We start from the raw sequence: 19,913 nt of genomic DNA, 5'->3' as shown, positions 1-19,913 counted from the left end.
TTATTGGCATTGTGTATATGTATATTGTGGTTTTGCACCTTACTGATTTTATTTACTTTGTTTATTTTTGCACTCTTTCCCACTTTGTCTTATCTTAAGTCTCATGTTCATCGGCAGTAATACAAACATGTATATGTGCTCTTCTGCTACTGTACAGGGCTCTGAATAAAAGGCATCTTAATATGTGCTGTGTTGTGCATAAGGGACACATGTTTTTGTTTTTACTGATTTTTACTAAAAAATACCACTTCTTTAAAAAAGCAGATTGATTGAAACTTATTTCTGATGTCCTCACACATACAAAAGTTGGAATGTGATCCCTGCTGCAAGAAGACACTGATTACTAATGTTTATCATATCATAGTCATAATATATGATATAATATATAAATAAATAAATGGAGTATTTGGCTGCTAATGGTGCTGCATGTTATTTCTTTATTCCACTGTCAAATTAGAAGTGATTAATTCAAAGATACTTACCTTTGCTTTGCTCTTTGTACAGACAGACAGACTCTCTCTACAGCACTTATGGACATGGACTCCACAGTCTGCAAGCAACACATGATGATCATTAGAAACAAGCATGTAATATGTAATACATATTATAAAACCAATACACAAACCTACTGCAATGTCACATTCTCTCTCACTCACTCACTCACTCACTCACTCACTCACTCACACACACAATGATCTCACCCTCCATTTCCTGCACACACACACTGCAGTATTCTCTCTGCAACTAGCAGTGTTCCTCCACACAAACACTGCTCAAGTCTCTATGGCAATGACAATACACACACACACACACACACACACACACACACACACACACACACACACACACACACACACACACACACACACACACACACACACACAGTGATGCAACAGACTGTAAGACTGTTAGCAGAAGGTCCCTCCTTTCATCCACACACACCAGCACATCTCAACCCTTCATGTTAAAACACTCTTTAGTTCCAATAGAAAAGCACTGAGTCAGCTCTCTAAATAGAGACAGTGACTGTGTGAGTGTCTACATCTTCAAACCTACAACTTCCTGTTAGTTAGATATCTACATTCTGACAGTGTTTTGAACAGATTCAGGAACTTAGCAATGACTGTTCTGATACTTAACTAACAGAGTGAGAAGCTACTGTCTGTTCAGATGTGTCCTTCATCAGTGATGTGCAGCCAAATGAGACCCTGAGCTCTGCTCTACACAACTAAACCACAGACTTCAAGTCACTCATCTGAAACTCTCCAAATGGGTGTGTGTCAAAAACATCTGGGTCAATAAAGAAAAATTACTTTAATGGGTAGGTCGGATAAATGGTGTGTATCACAGCCTGATATATCTTCTTCCTCTGTGCCATAAACATGTATTAAAACACATCAATGAGCCTCACTGTTGCACTGGGAGATGTGTTCCTTCATTACCATGAACACACACACTGTAGTTTATTTACAATTTCCCCCCGAGGATCAATTAAGTAATTCTGATTCTGATTTACACCAACCTGCTGCCCCAAATACTCGCTAGAGCACCAAATGTGGATTTATCCACTGCTGAAAATAGTCCCCAACAAATGCACATTTTCCTCCTGTTTGTTTGATAAAAACTACAGTGAGCAGTTGTTGTAGGAAATTACTGAGCCTTTATTAAAAATGAAACTATATGTTTGAGAGCAGTTTGGGGCATTTGTTTTTGCCTTTATTTCATAGTGACAGGTGAAGAGGTAGACAGGAAATGGGGAGAGAGAAGGAATGACACGCCACAAGGGTCACTGGCTGAAATTGATGGGGCAACTGCTGCCACCATGCGGCATGCACTATGCACTGTAACCTACCAAGGTGCTTCTTTGAGCTGTTTTCAGAGAGCCAAGAGCCACAGACAGGAAGTCAGCTAATGACCTTACATGTTGTTGGTTTCGCTGTTTATATAGCATAACGAAAAGTTATGGCTGCTAACAATTAATTCCTCCAACTGCTTGTTGTGTCATCTGATTGCTGCTAGTGGATTAAAAAGGTTTCTGACACTCATGGACTTTTAAAAATCCTACTGTCAAATTACAGACGCAGATGGTAAGTTCCACTCCTCTGTCTAACAGTTTACTTCAGTCACTCAAAACATTCAGCCATTTCTTATTGAAATGAAAAATGCAATTAACTCAAGGTCAAACACAATGATGCTTAACTTAATGATGAGTTTTCTTCTAAAGCTGGTTCTACTTAACTAATAAGAAAATAACATTATCACACCCCATGTGAAATCGAAGAATCAAAGGCTGATCACTTTAATTTGTGATCATTGCAAAAACAACGTGATTACTTGGTTATCTTCTAATTACTGGAAAGACCTAATAATAATAATAATAATAATAATAACAACAGTAATACAACTTCTATCCTGTTAACTGCGTCATACACTGCTGAAGAATGACAGACTTCCTTTCTCTTTGTGTGATAAATTCAGGGACAGTGATGAACAGAGAGAAGAGGACAAACATGAAGTCATCAATGGTGATGACTGATGACTGCATGAAGGACTGAAATCCTTCATTTGTGATAAGTGAAGCATATGGAGATTGACTTCTATCAACTGCAATACTACTACAAAGAATGTGTGGATGGACAGATATTATTCATGTTATATTCATTGTTAGTAACAATAATAAAAATGTTCCTACAGGTAGTAGGTAGTAGTAGTAGTAGACTCCGAGAGCAAAATCATCAAGGAGGAAATGTCAGCAGGTCCTGCTTTTTTTCCCACTGGTTTGGAAATTATGTGTGCTTTTTACAAACCCTGTGGACTCCTGAATAAAACATTGAGCTTCAGCATTAAATCGAGTGTTAATACAACTGTAGTGTTGATATGTGGACGCCTACTGTGAGAAACAATGAGGAAATGAGGCAGATCCATCACAGTGAAACTACTAAAGGAAAAGACTACAAGAGGAAGAGGTGGCCACAGAGGAGAAGGAGGAATAAAAAGAGGAAGAAGAGAGTGGGAAGAGGAAAGCGAGAAGGGGAGAAAAAATGAAAGAAGGAAGGAGAAAAGAAAAAGAGGTGTTGGTGAGTCTTACTGTTGCAGAGGAAAGTTTCCTTATTGTGCAGAAGTTTGGTGCAGTGCTGACAGGCTGTGGAAGGAGACGGACTGACTGCGAGGAAGAGATGACCGTTTGCACTCTTCTTTTCTCTCTCTTTACTCTCGCGTTCCCTCTCTCCTTTCTTCTCCTTCTCCTGGAAGCGATAAAAGACAGCGACAGATAATGATTAAAGTAAATGTTCAGGAAATTCCAGTGTTTATAGATAGACACCTGTTTTTGTCTCAACAAATGATTTCAGTTCAAGGTTCTTCTCAGTCATGTCACATATTTGCAATACATCCCACAATGTCCTAATATACCCAAATATATTATCCATCATGGTCTTAACTGTAAAACTGCCCATCCTAATGTATACATATTCACCTTTAAGTGAAAAAATAGCACACTGTAGTCCAGACACCAGGATGGTACAGTGACATCACAACAACACATTTTGTTATCAAAAAAGCATCATCAGCAGACAGGATGAATCATACTAACTTGCCTCACATTTTATTCCCCTGGGGCCATTGTCTCTTTAAGCTCTCTGAGTGTATCACCGTGGGGAGGGACCTGCTCTTTACATGAGGCGCTAAAACGGCTCCTCGTTACAAACCTCTGGTCACATCTTCTGCATACTTCATTACAAACACCTGATGGGAACATTCCTAATCTTCACCATCATCACACTACACTCACACACACCATCATTATCTTCTTACCTCATTCAATCTGGTTTCTCCACTCCACCTCACAGAGCGATTGAACCTCTTACTCAGCATGGCTGTAACTGTCCTTTTGTCTCCTTCTCTTTCCAGTCTGTCTGTCTGCCTGTCTGCCGGTCTATCTGCTCTCCTTCTAATCCTCAGTGTGAATCCTGTCTGGCTGGATTTCTTTCGCTGTCTGAGCATCATGTTGTCGTCTTTTTGATTCAATCATTGTGTACAACCTGCTGCTGCTTGTCTGTCTGCTTTCAAATCAGGAAGTGAGCTAGCAAACATCTGACACACACACACACACACACACACACACACACACACACACACAAGCACTAAGTTCCTCTTCCTCTTCTTTCTCTGCAGTATTTTGTCATCTCATCTTCACATTTCAGCATAAACCCTCAAACTGTATGTTGGTATCTGATGACAAACATTCATATTTCATGAGGCATCATTAAATGTAGGATTATTATACTCCAGATACACTTCTCTTTAGCTTTTGTTTTTTATATTTTTTGTTCTACTTCTAGTTCTAAGACTTTTTAATGTGAGTTTGGATAATTTAGCTTAGTCAATATTCTCGTCTCTTTAATTTATTTGAATATTTAGTTTCACTTCAGTTTTTATTTAGTTTCAGTTCTAGTTTTAGTTTGCTGGACGGGGCTTATAGATAGATAGAGGGGATCAGTTTCATTTGGGATGCATGAATTAAATGCACCAGTTTACATAAAACTATTCTGGATTGTATGGAGCCCCTCTGCGGTCAGTTAAAAAAAAAAAAAACAGGTGTAAATCTGTACTCTCAGTTTACAAATCGAGGTCCCCGCTTTGAAACCAGCCGAAAACAGTCTTTTAGCAAAGCGGCAACTTTGACACGCACTTCCATTCATAGTACAATTGAGTCCGGTCCGGGTCAGTCTGGCGGTAATGCAGCATAACGTTGTTTGCCAACTGCCTTAAAAATTAAGAAGTGTGTTTGTTGTTTTTGGCTGAACAAGAAGAAGGCAAAAAGAGAGAATACAATGTGCGACTGCTTAACGAGAATAGGGCCAGGGATGGCGAATATAGTATACTGGTGGTTAAATTGGGCCAGGGCTGTCCGGGGCTCAGCCCATCTTCAACAATGTATATATTTTTACACTTTTCTCTTTCTTGTAGTTAGTGCATTACTGCAGGGTTGGGCACATCATCATCATCACTATCTCCATCACAGACCAACTATTAAAAGGCCTTTTTTGTGAAGCAGCTACAGCTTCCTGTAGCCTTTTTGAACAGCGTCAGTAACCTTCCACCTCTCTGATGCATAAAAAAGCCACAAATGGACAGAAATGAATGGCACAGATTTTAAAGCCCTCTGACACAAACTTGTGATTTTGGGCAGTATAAATAAATGTACCTTGACTTGACTTTGTATAGTCACTGTTAACAGCTCATGTCCCATCAATACCATCACTGCTATAACACCTCTGGTTTTACTTTGTACTTTTGCATGAGCGTGTACACTGCACTACCTTGCTGCAGGTGTTCTCACCTTGCCTTTCTTGCTCATCTTGCTGCGGAGGTAGCTGAACGTCCGACTGATTTTAGGTCCTCCTTTACCCTCAGTGTCGCTCCGCAGAGGGCCTGGCTCCTCCTCTGAAATACTGACAAACACACACAATGATTGTAAAGCCAGTCTGCTTTAACACACATAACAAAGAGGAGTGAAGAGTCTGCTTACTTTAATCTAACTTAATCTTTTTTGTTAGTGGGTAACTAACTAACTAACTAACTAACTGAAGAAATCTCATTACTTCTAACATGTTACATTTTGATTTAAAGACATTACATTATAGTTACGAACCTATTGGAAATTGCATTATTGCATTAAAAATAAAGTCTCAGCAGAATTATGGTACCATGCATTGAATTATTATAAGACTGTGAAACCAACCAAAGTATGTCTAACAATGCAGCATAATAATTAATATTAGCTCTATCAGTTTCCCTTCTAAAGTAAATGAGGTGAAGTAAGAACTTGCAAACTTCTGAGCTTCTGTACTGAGTGTTTTATCAGAGTGATTGGTCTCCCTGCTGCCTGTCAGCACATGGAGAGCTGCCTTTTTCCCCTCCTCTGCTCCTAGCTGGACTGTTACAGAGCAAAACCTCTGTCTCCTCTTTCTCACAGTAGTAGGCTTTACTTTGTTCCCAGCCTTTATCCCCCCCTATTAAATAATTAATAATAGCTCTATCAGTTTCCCTTCTTACCTGTATTCCAGTGACCCGGAGTTACTGGAGAATGAGTTGATCCCTACAGGAAGTAAAGAGGACAGATATCATCTGATCACAGCTGCTACACTGCACGGCAATACTATGTGCTGCAGGAATGAGACCTAAAACCCGGAAATGAGTTCACAGTTTTACACTTCCGGTTCCCTCGCCTCGAAAACAATGGGTATTTTTGAATGAGTTTTTGGTTAGATGCCTGAAATACGGTCTGTGGTTAACACAAACTTAAGAGATTTTAACGCTTTGTTCTACGACATGAAACACGTCAATAAATACTCTACTATTGAACTTTGAAGGTTTTACGTGTCTTAGAAAGGCGGTTGCTAACAAGTGGCTAAATGAGACTACAGAGGTTGTCGTGGACATTAACGTTTTCATGTCGAACACGGAAAGTCATCCACCCACTAGTCCGCCTTTACAGCCTCGTTGTGTTTATATCTATCTATATTCTCTTAAAAGTTAAGCTGGTGGTGACGCTGAAGTAATGCGACCATGGTGTAGTTTGTTTATAGCCTAACGTTAGCTTTTTACTTCCGGCGATTCCATTTACACTTCAAAAATCTTAAAAGTGGTGTTCATTAGTGAAGATTATCTTGCTGAACAAAACGTGTAAGTATCATAAACTTTTGTTTGCCACAGAGTTTATTTTCTGCAATAATCCAAAATCCCATGGAAAAATCCCATTGTTTTTTGTCGAGGGAACAAAAATACATCATCCCTGCAACACTCTATTTATATGATACCTGCAACAAAGTGTTCAAAGCCAAATCGACACATTGAAATCTGGTCAAGTTCAAGTGTAGAATTAAGGTCCTAATATAGAAGTAAAGAGGGTAACACAAAGGTGACCCGGGGACACAAAGAGGGACAGACTCAAGGATTACCAGTAACTAGAACTAGAATTTTGTGCTTTTGTGTCAAAACGTTCACAAGTTTGACGTGTGCAAAAGCACGTTTTGATACTGGTCATTTGTAAAATGTTTTAGACAGTTACCAGGCATTCAGAACAGGGCTGCTTAAGAATGGTGAGATTAACATACAACAGACGAGACATAGAACTCCTGCTGTAAAAAGCTGACAGCTTCCATGACAAATAAACCAGGAAGTGTCTTTTCGATCCATCTGATTCTGCAGTTCCAGGAGGAGGTGAACACAATTTAGTGAGCACTTGTTGTTTTGTTGGGCAGTGTTACAGGACACCACAGAGGAAACATGGGACTTTAGCTACATTCATCATACTTACTCCCTCCCTCCTCCTCCTCCTCATCATTACTGGAGAAAGAGCCAATAGAAAAGAAGCGTCTATTTTTGGGGAGGAGCGGGACGATACTGAGACAGAAGCTGATTCGTCGCTTTGATTGAGGAAATCCACTCACTAAAGGGCATCGATGGGGTGCAGCAGGATGAACAGGAAAGTAAAAAAAATCTTATTGTAGTAGTTCAAGAGTACATCTAACTTCAAACTTATAGGAGGGTAACAGGATGAAAGGATGAAGTAAAAGATGAGGAAACAGAAACTGAAAATCAATAATAGAAAAAAGTGTCTATTTGCACCCGGGCGAGAATAGTCACACGGCAGCTATTCAGCTATTTACACCTGGCATGAGCGGAGCTTAGTTTAGGCTGCAGGTGTTGAGCGTTGGCTGGGGTTGTCTATATTTGTTTTACTGCGGTCTATTTTCTGCCGCGGATGTTGAGTGAAGGTCGCGGGCGATTATTGACAGATCAGGTGTTTGGTTTAGGCCGCAGGTATCAAGCCTCAACGCACATGGGAGAGGTTTGCCATTGTGCCTTTTGGTCAGAAAGGCTTTAGGAAGTCAGGTGATGTAGTATAAAGAGTGACAAAGTGGATGACTGGGTTTAAGACAGAACTTTCACCCAGGAGACCACTGAAAGCAAAAATCAACGTTGACTTATTATTTTAAACCAAAACATGATCTTTTCCTAAACCTAACCAAAGGCCTTCTAAAACTTGGTAAACATTGTGAAACTGGCCCAGTTTGGTTAGGGTTAGGCACCAAAACTACTTGGTCAGCGTCAACAGAGGGTTGTTATTGACTGCTGTGGGTGTTTAGAGCAGGGGCTTAGTGCAGGCCATAGATGGCCTATTTTCGAACACGGGTGGTTTTTGACGACAGGGCTATTCCACCCTGGGTGCAAATAGCATTGTTGGCTACTGACACCTGGATGCTAATAGCGTCTGCCAAAAAAACAACTCACCATCTATATCACGGTGACTGATGGTAACCATGGAGATGGATTTGGTGAGGGTTTGGTGATGGAACATGGCAGGATAGCTGGTTGTCACTGACAGTACCTGATGTGATGTCTAAAAAACACACATGAGGGGAAAAAAATATTATTAATGTTATGAGCAATGGGGTTATTGATATAATACCAGTTATTGAAAGATTAGGTCCCAATCTTGGATTGAAACAGCTTTTTGTGACCTGATACACTCAATTGTACATGTATATGTATATATATACATATATACATATACATGCACTTTTCCTAAAATCTACAACCATCTCCACAGTCTTTGAAGTGTTAAGCTCCAGGTTGTTGCTGTTGGACCAGGTCACCAGATGGTCAATCTCCCACCTGTAGGCAGACTCATCCTCACCAGAGATGAGTCCAATGAGGGTGGTGTCGTCCGCGAACTTCAGGAGCTTGACGGACTGGTGACTGGAGGTGCAGCTGTTGGTGGACAGGGAGAAGAGTAGAGGAGAAAGAACGCAGCCTTGAGGGGAGCTGGTGCTGATCGTCCGCGAGTCTAAGACATGTTTCCCCAGCTTCACGTGCTGCTTCCTGTCAGACAGGAAATCTGTGATCCACCTGCAGGTGGGGTCAGGCACGTTAAGCTGGGAGAGCTTGTCCTGAAGAAGAGCCGGGACGATCGTGTTGAAGGCAGAGCTGAAATCCACAAACAGGATCTTGGCGTAGGATCCCGCGGAGTCCAGGTGCTGGAGGATGAAGTGTAGGGCCAAGTTGACGGCGTCATCTACAGACCTGTTGGCTCTGTAGGGGGTCCAGCAGAAGGTCAGTGATGGATTTGAGGCGGGACTAAACCAGGCGTTCAAATGATTTCATGACCACAGAGGTCAGGGTGAGGGGTATGTAGTCATTTAATCCTGTGGGCCCTGTTTTTTGGGGGACAGGGATGATGGTGGAGGCCTTGAGGTAGGCTGGCACGTGGCATGTCTCCAGTGAGGTGTTGAAGATGTCTGTGAACACCGGAGACAGCTGATCGGCGCAGCGCTTCGGGCAGGATGGAGAGATGGAGTCTGGTCCAGCAGCTTTCCAGGGGTTTTGTCTCTTGAAGAGCCTGTTCACATCTCTTTCAAGGACAGACAGAGGTGTTGATGTTGGGGGGGGGGGCAGCTGTGGGGGGCCGCTGTGGTGGTAAGAGGTGTAAGAGTTCAGCCCCAGGTGTGATGAGGAGGTTGGGGCTGTTGGGCTGGAGTTGGTGGGTGATGGTGTGGGGGATGGTGTTAGGACTGTCCCATTGTCTTTCAAAGCGACAGCAGAAGTTGTTGAGGCTGTTGGCGAGGCGTCGGTCGTTAGCAGAGTTGGGGGCTCTTGGCTTGTAGTTGGTGATCTGCCTGAGCCCCCTCCACACAGAAGCAGAGTCATTGGAGGAGAACTGACTTTGTAGTCTCTCCAAGTACAGTCGTTTAGCTTCCCTCACCGCCTTGCTAAACCTGTACTTGGCTTCCTTAAACTCTGCTCTGTTGCCACTCTTAAACGCCTCTTCCTTTTCCAACCTCAACTGTCGCAGTCTTGCTGTGAACCAGGGTTTGTCATTGTTATAACTCACCCTGGTGCGAGATGGTACACAGCAGTCCTCACAGAAGCTGACATATGACGTCACAGCCTCTGTGTACTCATCCAGTCTGTTGGTAGCAGTCCTGAAAACATCCCAGTCAGTGCAGTCCAAACACGCCTTCAGGTCCTCTGCAGCTTCACTGGTCCACTTCTTCGATATTCTCGCAACAGGTTTAGAAAGTTTTCATTTCTGCCTGTATGCAGGAATCAGGTGGACCATGTGGTGGTCAGAGTGTCCCAGTGCGGCGCGGGTGACAGCGTGAAAAGCATTACTGACTGTGGTGTAACAGTGATCCAGAGTGTTCCCCTCCCTGGTGGGGCATTTAATAAACTGTTTATATTTGGGGAGTTCATGACTGAGGTTACCTTTGTTAAAGTCACCGAGGACAATAACTAAGGAGTCCGGGCTGGTCCGCTCCATTTCCAGTATCTGGTTGGCGAGTGCGCGCTGTGCGTCCTGCACGTTGGCCTCCGGTGGAATGTAAACACCGACCAGAATGAATGAACCGAACTCACGGGGGGAGTAGTAAGGTTTGCAGTTAATGAAAAAGGTTTCCAGGGAAGGAGAGCAATGCCGTCGGATCACTGTCACGTCGTTACACCTGCTACTGTTGATGTAAAAACAAATACCTCCATCCTTTGTTTTGCCGGAGAGGTGTGCGTCGCGGTCCGCTTGGAGTAGCTGGAATCCGTCCAGCTGCAGCGTCGCATCGGGAGCCATGTCTCCGTGAAGCACAAAACAGCAGATGAATAAAAGTCCTTGTTTCTCCTCATCAGTAGCTGGAGTTCGTCCATCCATTTATAAAGGAATTTCTAGACGCTTCTGACTCTGGATCATTTTTGTTCTGAATTTTCTTCTAAATCCGGCAAATTATTGTGTATACTCATCTCACGTCATATACAGAGTCAACACTGAACACGCCAGGCATCAAAGTGAGTGAGTGTGAGTGTGAGCTGCTGCCACAGAATAATTCAACGGATGGGAATTTAAAAGAAGGTCAGTTCCATCAGAAAGAACAGAAAGAAGGTTGGAAGCACCTTGTTAGCTAAAATAAGACACACACACACACACACACACACACACACACACACACACACACACCTGGCTATCGATACTGCTTCCATCTCCTTCCTGCTCCTCCTCAGTGAGGGACACCAGTGAACCTCTCTCCTGGCTCTCCAAACGTGAACTCCTCCCTGCGGTCCTCTCCTCCTGATCTCTGAGGCCGGGACACTGAGCCTGGGCCGCACCCCTTTCCAGCTCCAGACCCTCCAGACTGTAGCTGGGTGCAAGGAGACAACACAAACATGTAACTGTATTCCTTCAAGTTCTTTTACATGAAGGACTGCTTTACATTTCTGAATGTGTTTAAGATTTCTGTGTCAGTACTTGGCCTCAAACTGAAATATTCATCAGATGGAAACCATCAGAAAAGCAGCTAGAAGCAAAATCAGTTTATCATCATTGACCTGTACTGATTACCTTCTATTGTCTATTTGCTCCTGATCAGGACCACGCAGGTTGGATGGACACCAACTCATACTGGAAAAATGGAAAAATAGTGGGATGAAGGATGGATGATGGGAGTTGTGAAAATATGGAAAAGAAAGAGAGGAGAGATGATTAGATGTTTGATGAAAGGGATGTTTAAAATCTAGAATGAGAATGAGGAGATGGATTAATGATGATGATATTACTTATATCTGTTGACATGAACATTGTGTGTAAGCTTTCTTAAGTTTACTTGTTGAAGCTTTAATCAGCTTTAATTCTGCTGATTGAATCATCAGCTACATGTAGACAACTCCAGGCTATTTGGGTGACTCCAGGGTCTCAGCAGGGTTTCCGCCAGTGTATTGCAAGCCCGGCACCCCAGGGCCTAAGTTGACCCCCCACTGGGCCTAAGCATCTGGGATTTTTTTTTTTCAAATGTATTATTAATATGTTTTTAAACTACAGTTACAGTGGGCCGGCTCTGCTGGCAACACATATATAATGGTTGGAAAACTCACCAACAACATCTGTTGATTAAAACTTGAAGGCCCTACGCCCTTTTGGAAAACAGCAGGTCTGACATCAGTGTTCTTTACCCTTATTCTACTCAGAGTGTCATTCAACACGATAATAGAATGTTTCATTTCATTTCATTACAAATTTAATCTTTATTTCGGTTAGACAGAAAAAGGTTACAATGTGTGCACTCAATTGCAAGTGTTGAGTTAAAAAAGCAAAAGTTGGATTCTTTTCATGTCACAGACAACGTCCTAACCCCAAGGCCCAGACTCGGATTGAGGAAGCACAGCCAATTTTTTCAAGCAGAAGTAAACACAGAGTCACTGGAGACTATATAGTTTAATGCAACACGGTAGCAATGCTTTCACTTACCCAGTCTTTTTGACTGTACATTGTCAGAATCTTTGGAAGACCTGCTATAGTTGTTGATTTTTTTAAATGTGTGTTGAATAAATTACTTATTTCTAACAACACATTACGCAGTCATATTTTCAAATTTCCCGCGGCAGGGCACCAGACCCCATCAACATATACTTACCACCTGGCCTAACAGCTTTTCTGGGGGAAACCCTGCTCAATGTTGATAATGGACGTCGAAGGACAAACTTTCTCTTCACAATCCACAGCACGCTTTCTGTGTGTATCACCACCGATCCAAGCTAAAGAGCCACCTACAAGCTTTTGGTGCTTTCAACCGTACTTCACAGACTTCTGCAAATATAGCCTGTTCAATGGTCACCATGTGAAGTAAGTGTGGAACTTTAGAGTGGACACATTGTAACAGGTGATCATATATTGGTTCAAGGATGGCTTCCCTGATTTCTTCTTGATGTAGGTGAGGAAAGCAACAGAATGATGCTCAGCGAGCACTCCACGTTGACAGGTAGACAGACACTGTTAACTCAACAGTGACCAACAGAAGCCTCCCAGTGGGACTCCCTTACATGGCTGAGCTGTCAGAACATCTAGCCGGAGTCTTCAGCACTTACTACAAACCACCTTCATATTTCTGCTGGTCTGTCAGCCACAACATCAGCTGTCTGTGAACACCAGACGGAAACTACTCACAGCATCCACTGGGAAGAGGTCCAAGGTCATCGAGCATGTTACTACACTAGAGTTAGGGAGACCATATTAGACTGAATCTCCACCCTCAGTCTAGTTCCCTCAGTCCTACCAGATGGTATGGAGCTACTTCTTTTATTCCACTGATGACTTTTCCATTGGATATCATGCATGGCACCAGGAGTGTGTGTATGTGTCTGTCTGTGTGTGTCATGTGAGCAGGCTGAGGCTGGTCCTGAAAGACGCCACAAAAACACTGCTAAGATATTACGATCATGTTTGAGAGCTTCAGATATTATATATGTTTCTAAATACTGAGCAATGGTAAGTGGTCTCCACTTATATACACTGCACTGCATGCATGCAATTATTAGGCAAGTGAGTATCTTGACCGTATCGTCATTTTCATGCATATTTTCCAACTCCAAGCTATATAAACTTGAATGCTAATTGGATTTAAGCATTATCAGGTGATGTGTATTTGTGTAATGAGGGAGGGTGTGGCCTAAAGTGATCAACACCCTATATCAAGGTGTGCATAATTATTAGGCAGCTTCTTTACCTCAGACAAAATGGGCCAAAAAAGAGATTTAACAGACTCTGAAAAGTCAAAAATTGTAAAATGCCTTTCAGAGGGATGCAGCACTCTTGCTAAGCTATTGAGGCGTGGTCACCGCAACAATCAAACGTTTTGTTGTTTTGTTGCAAATAAAAGATCGCAAGAAACATGTGTAGAAAAAAAGACGCAAATTAACTGCTAAAGACTTGAGAAGAATTAAACGTGAAGCTACCAGGAACCCATTAACCTCCAGTGCTGCCATATTCCAGAAATGCAACCTACCTGGAGTGTCCAGAAGTACAAGGTGTTCGGTGCTCAGAGACATGGCCCAGGTAAGGAAGGCTGAAACATGACCACCACTGAACAAGACTCATAAGTTGAAAAGTCAAGACTGGGCCAAGAGATATCTGAAGACAGATTTTTCAAAGGTTTTATGGACGGATGAAATGAGAGTGACTCTTGACGGACCAGATGGATGGGCCCGTGGCTGGATCACTAATGGGCACAGAGCTCCACTTCGAGTCAGACGCCAGCAAGGTGGAGGTGGGGTAATGGTATGGACTGCTATTATTACGGATGAGCTAGTTGGACCTTTTCGGGTTGAAGATGGACTTAAAATCAACTCCCAAACCTACTGTCAGTTTTTAGAAGATACTTTCTTCAAGCAGTGGTACAGGAAAAAGTCTACATTATTCAAGAAGGCCATGATTTTTATGCAGGACAATGCTCCATCACATGCGTCCAAGTACTCCACTGCGTGCCTAGCCAGCAAAGGCCTTAAAGATGACAGAATAATGACATGGCCCCCTTCCTCACCTGACCTAAACCCTATTGAGAACTTGTGGGCCCTTCTTAAACGTGAGATTTACAGTGAGGGAAGACAATACACCTCTTTGAACAGCATTTGGGAGGCTATGGTTGCTGCTGCACAAAAAGTTGATCATCAACAGATCAAGAAACTAACAGACTCCATAGATGGAAGGCTCATGACAGTTATTGAAAAGAGGGGTGGCTATATTGGTCACTGAATATTTGTTGAAATGTCAGAAGTGTTAATTTGTAAATTTCAAGTTGTTTATTTGTTATTCTTACTCTAATAAATGAAAATAAACAAGTGAGATGGGAAATGTTTAGTTTTTCATTTAGTTGCATAATAATTCTACACACTAATAGTTGCCTAATTATTGTGCACACATAGATATTCTCCTGAGAAAGCCAAAACTCACTGTTCCTTTGTTAAATACTCAGGTTTGAGGTTTATTAACATTTTGGATTGACTGAGAACACTGTATTTGTTCAAAAATAAAATGAATCCTCAGGAATACAACTTGCCTAATAATTATGCACGGAGTGTAGCTCTTCTGCCTTAACGGTTCCCAAAGCACTTTACAGATCAGGTCACATTCACTCACATATTCACACACCGATGGTGACCGAGCTGTCATGCAAGGTGCTGGTCTCCATCGAGAGCAAGTTAGGGTCTTGCTCAAGGACACTTCGACATGATGGGGGGAGCTGGGTATCAAACCCCCAACCTGCTCTACCCTGCTCACACTCATCTTTATACACGCAGAAGGCCTGAGAATGTCTTTTAGACAGTGTTTCCATCATGTGTCTGAACTGCTCAGATCATTGTTGTGAGCATGAAAGAACTAATTGAATTCAGAGCTGACTTACAGGCTGTCTCGTGTGGAAAGGCCTGGACAGTGACTCACTGACACATCAGTGTCTTCTCTGACCAGCTGTTTGTATACAGCAGCAAGAAGATGACAGTGATGGATGAAAGGTGTACCTTCTCCTGTGGAGGGGGGGCTTGGCTCTCTTCGCCTCTCCTGACAGCGTCCTTAACAAGCTGAAAGAAGGGACAAATGGACTTTTAGTGGAAAGACAGGGAGAGATTGACTGAAAGAGCTGAACAAATGGAGGTGAATTTTGTATTTTAAAGCTAGAACTGCTTTTTTAGATTCTCAGTATGAACTTACTGAACTCAACAGGTAATGTCGGTCTGGTGTTTTTGCTGGTATCATTGTTTACATGCAATATGTTCATGTTAGAGCCATTAAAACCCCTTCGGCTGCCTCAATACATTAATACATTATTGGATGTGATTGAAAAAGGGTTCATGTAAGGCATGGAGGTGACAAGATGCAGTGTGAACCTGAGGGAAACATAAAAATGTAAATCCAGCAGAATGTGGAATCAACCAGATCTATAATATTTCCTCCTTCAAATGCATAAGGGAGAGAGGCATGTTTAAGTGACGACACACACATGCTGAGGACAGCTCAGCTGGCTGATGGTCTGACAAATAACACAGACACAAAGGCAATAGTACTTTTTGCTGCAAGAGTTTAACATAGAAGGTGAGCTGCTTGTAGAGCAGAAGATAACCCAGTGACTTATGTTACTGTGTTCAGGTGATGCCTCAGCTCCTGTTTGACCTGTGTGTGTGAGCAGACTCACAAACACATTGAATGGCTATTCCTACCAAAATAAAAGTTAGATGGGGTTACTCTTGCCCTCTGTCTCTCTGGGACAAGATGGTCCTTTGATGGATCTTTGAAGACTAACCTATGAGGTGCTCATGTGGAACCTGAAAGCCACTTGATGAATTTTTAACTGTTAACTCTGTGTAAGTGATGTGAGGAAATGTGTTTGACATTTTTTTGTTTTTAATGATGTCATCTCTATTTGACTTGAAGAGTCATGAGGACTTTACAGTCCTAACTCAGAAAGCCTATCAGAATGCTTGATAGCCAGTACCTGTGCTGTGTGATGTCATTATCTGTAGCAGCGTTGTTCCTGCCCGGCTCCCAGCTGTGACGACGGAACGGAGACAAGGAACGCATGGAGGCTCGCAAGATGGCAGAAGAGACGGGGTTTTCTGGAAGCCGGTCTTTTTTCTCTTCTTCTTCTCCTCCTCCTCCTGGGATTCATAATGCAAATACAAAGCTATTACCTACTGTGACTCTTATGAAACAACATGAACTATGCAACAAATGTGTCCTGACCCCACATCACCTTCCCTGTTTAGGTGTGTACTGAAAGTATACATAGTAAATATACTATACTACATATACATACATGGTCAAACAAATTAAATGAAAGTGGAAAAAGTATATGTACATGTAGAATAAAGGAGATGCAAAGTACAAATGACGGTGCAACACATAAATCAAAGTCCAGAGGACCTGGCACTACATCACATCTGGCTCAAGGAAAGCTCAAAATACACTTTCATTTCACAGGCCAACAGAGTGGAGAATGTGGAGAAAAGGAAAAAGAGCTGATGATAACGCTGAGTGGTGAGAGAATGTTTTATATGTTTTGATATCAACTTTGAATGTACATCACTTCCTGGATTTCTTTTTAAAACATAAAGGAACAAACTTAGTGCTTTACCTCTGTCATCTGTTTCTGAATTCCAGGACAGTCTGGAGCTCCGGGAGGCCACAGCATCAGATGTGCCCACTGACAAAGCCCCTTCACTGGGACTGAGGGCTCCCTGTACCAAGGAATCATCTGTGGAGGAACGGGAGACACGAACCCCTCTGTCCCTGTGTCCAACAGAAGGGGGAGGATCTTCGGGCTAGAGAAGAAAATAAGACATAAGAAATGGATTTTTTACAATGAAGACTTTATTGTAGTTAAAAAACTATATTTCTCTCAATGACACTTGAACAATCAGCAGCAAACGTCATGAAGTCACTGGGAAACACACTATCATGCTCATATTACTATATTATTGTGGACTTCCCAAATACTCAAAATATTTACTACAAATTTAGTCCAAGTTTCACCAAAGCCCTCATACTAAACTAGCCATGTATGGGAGTGAAGTTTATATAAAGCTTTTCAGCATTCTTTCTATCCCTGTGAGGACATTTGGTTTCCGTAAGACTCAAGTACTCCACAAGAACACTTACACACATACACCCCACCACTAAAATCCCTCCTATTGTTGTCCAAATCTCATCATTTGTTTCAAAAGTTGAATGTTGGAGTCAAATTTGAATATGATTTCAAAGGATTCTGTAAGACAGGGATCTGGGGGAAACGGCAGCCAGATGTAGCTTAGCCACATGTCATCTCTGCAGTTGCAGGATTATGAGAAAACTGAGTGGCCTCTTCCCGAACAAGTGAGTCACCCTGAGCTGCACTGATCACACTCAGGTTCTACAAAGAAACTTAACCCCCCTTCAAAATGTTTCTCTGTAACAGCACGCACAAACCTTTCAGGAACGTCACTGCACTGTGTCGACGCTTCCATGAATGTAGAAATGTTCAAAGTTATTACAACTACTGATCCTTTGTCTGCACTCTTTGGTGCCCCATATCCTTGTTATTAAGAGTTTAGGTCCACGCAGTTGTGTGGAGCAGCCAGTCAACTGGTTTTCCTCTGCTTCCTGTCAAGCTGCACAGGGGAAAGTGTTTCCCAGTCTGTTGCGTAACACTCGTTTCAGCAGAGCTTTTCCATCCTGGTTAATTTTAGAAAAGTGCAAAGGTAGAAAGCAGCAGCACCTCTGTTATTTCTGACCCAGACATGAACAAAGTACCTTCTGAATGTCAGCTGCTGTGCTGACACCAGTGTTTATGTACAGCACCTCTAGAGGTTATTAGCTGATGGAAATCTGAAATCTGCAAGCTCTTAACCAGGAGCAAACACGCGTGTTCATACCTTTTTAAAGACACCGTCATCCACTTCAGCACTGACTGGGAGACTGCCTTTGCCTCTGTGCAACAAACACACCGACACACAATCCTCTGGATGGAAGTCTGGAAAGACAGACAGGGGATCACATCAGTGATCAAAGTAAAAGCATATTTTTTTCACATGCTGAGTAAGTGGAAGACATAACATCTTGTTTTTCAATAGCACACGTGCAATGGGCAAGTGGCACATTGCAGTGCTGGTTGCAATCCACCAAGACAGGAAGTTGACCTCATATCACCCAAACCACAGAGACAGTCAGCAGGCCTGCTAACCATACTGTCATCTCTTACATGGTTACTAAACTAAAAACCTAACTTTACTTAAAGGTCCCCTATTGTAGAAAGTGACATTTCCATGTACTTTTTGATTATAAAGCAGGTCTAGGTGCTATATAAATACTGTGAAAGTATCAAAACGCTCAGTCCACAGAAAAATGCACACAGCCCGTATTCAGAAACTGTGCCTTTAAACAAGCTGTCAGGACTTCTGTAAGGTGATGTCACAACTAAACAGTCACCGCACTCAGCCACGCCCCCAGCAGGTCATCTGCTCCAGGCACTGCACACCCACAAAGCTCATCCACCCGCTCAATCTGTCGAAGTTATTGGACTGCTCTGTTCAGGACTACTCTTCAGATTTTTGGAGGTTGTTCAGTTTGTCTAAAACAGCTTGCTTCAGACAGAGGGTGAACTGAGGGGCTACATAAAGGGCCAGTATAAGATAAATGAGGACTTTTTTGTACTGTGAATCATGCAAAGCTACTCTGGTGGAGTCCCAGAATAAAAATATAGAGCTGAAATGTGCATAATATGGGACCTTTAACACCAAAGAAGTGTCCAACATTTGCACCTAAAGCAATAAAAAGTACGTTAAAACTGGGATAGGCAGGAGGAGATACAGTCTGATACAATGGCGGACAATACAGCAGGAAAAGTTGGCATAGCAATTGAAGGTAAAGATATACTGAGACAAGTACCACTTAACAGATTTCACAGTCAAACTCTGGTGTGTATGTGTGTTTCAAAGTAAGTAAGTTGTCGTCTTGCTTTCTTTTCACACCAGTGGATTAAGAGCTTGATAGTTGCGGGTCTTACCTGTGGATGTTGTTACTGTGCTGGGTTCAGGGCAGGGCTGGACAGGGTAGAAAACATCCCTCTCCCTCTGGATCTAAGAGACATAAGAGTAATTCATCTGATGAACCATCACAATTAAGGTCATTTGGATTACTTCATGTTTTCAAAGTGTTCTTTGGAACCCCAAAAGCTTCTTTATAGAGGATTAACGTTATCTGCTGTGGTACGAGCCCAAAGAACCATCTTCAGGTTCTATGCAGAATTCTTCTGTGTGTGAGTGTTCTCAGCGCAACATTAATATTAAAACATGTCGTCACACACACTGGCTCCACATGTGACAGTTGAAAACACAAGCAGTGTGCCCTGTGTGTGTGTGTGTGTGTGCGTGGGGGGGTCTCACATGTTTGTGTGTTTAGTGTGAGCATATCAACATGTAGCAGAGGAACTGCTACACACTGCCGACCACACGCCGACCACACACCAACATACAGCGATACACACTCGCAGGTCACAAGCAAATGATTGTCCCACCCCTGCAACCAGACACAGTCCGTTCAGTGTAATGTCAGAGAGACGTGGGTG

The 19,913-nt window shown here is 42.5% G+C and overlaps 1 protein-coding gene across 1 annotated transcript; it reads right to left on the bottom strand.

The window, feature by feature from the left end:
• Positions 1-482: 482 nt before the first annotated feature.
• LOC139307202 (A-kinase anchor protein 13-like) lies at positions 483-19,425 on the bottom strand (the record flags this gene model as incomplete). The annotated part of the gene is made up of 12 exons (XM_070931062.1): positions 483-550; positions 3,089-3,245; positions 5,342-5,453; positions 6,058-6,100; positions 8,299-8,407; positions 11,009-11,189; positions 11,390-11,449; positions 15,337-15,396; positions 16,308-16,470; positions 16,947-17,133; positions 18,223-18,320; positions 19,353-19,425. Coding segments are annotated over 12 exons (1,311 nt in total), but the record flags the coding sequence as incomplete, so codon positions are not given.
• Positions 19,426-19,913: the final 488 nt, after the last annotated feature.

This window comes from Enoplosus armatus, unplaced genomic scaffold, assembly GCF_043641665.1.
Source record: "Enoplosus armatus isolate fEnoArm2 unplaced genomic scaffold, fEnoArm2.hap1 Scaffold_110, whole genome shotgun sequence".
Classification (NCBI taxonomy): Eukaryota; Metazoa; Chordata; class Actinopteri; order Centrarchiformes; family Enoplosidae; genus Enoplosus; species Enoplosus armatus.
The sequence above is the reverse complement of the archived record's forward strand: the minus strand, read 5'-3'. Positions and strand labels throughout refer to the sequence as shown.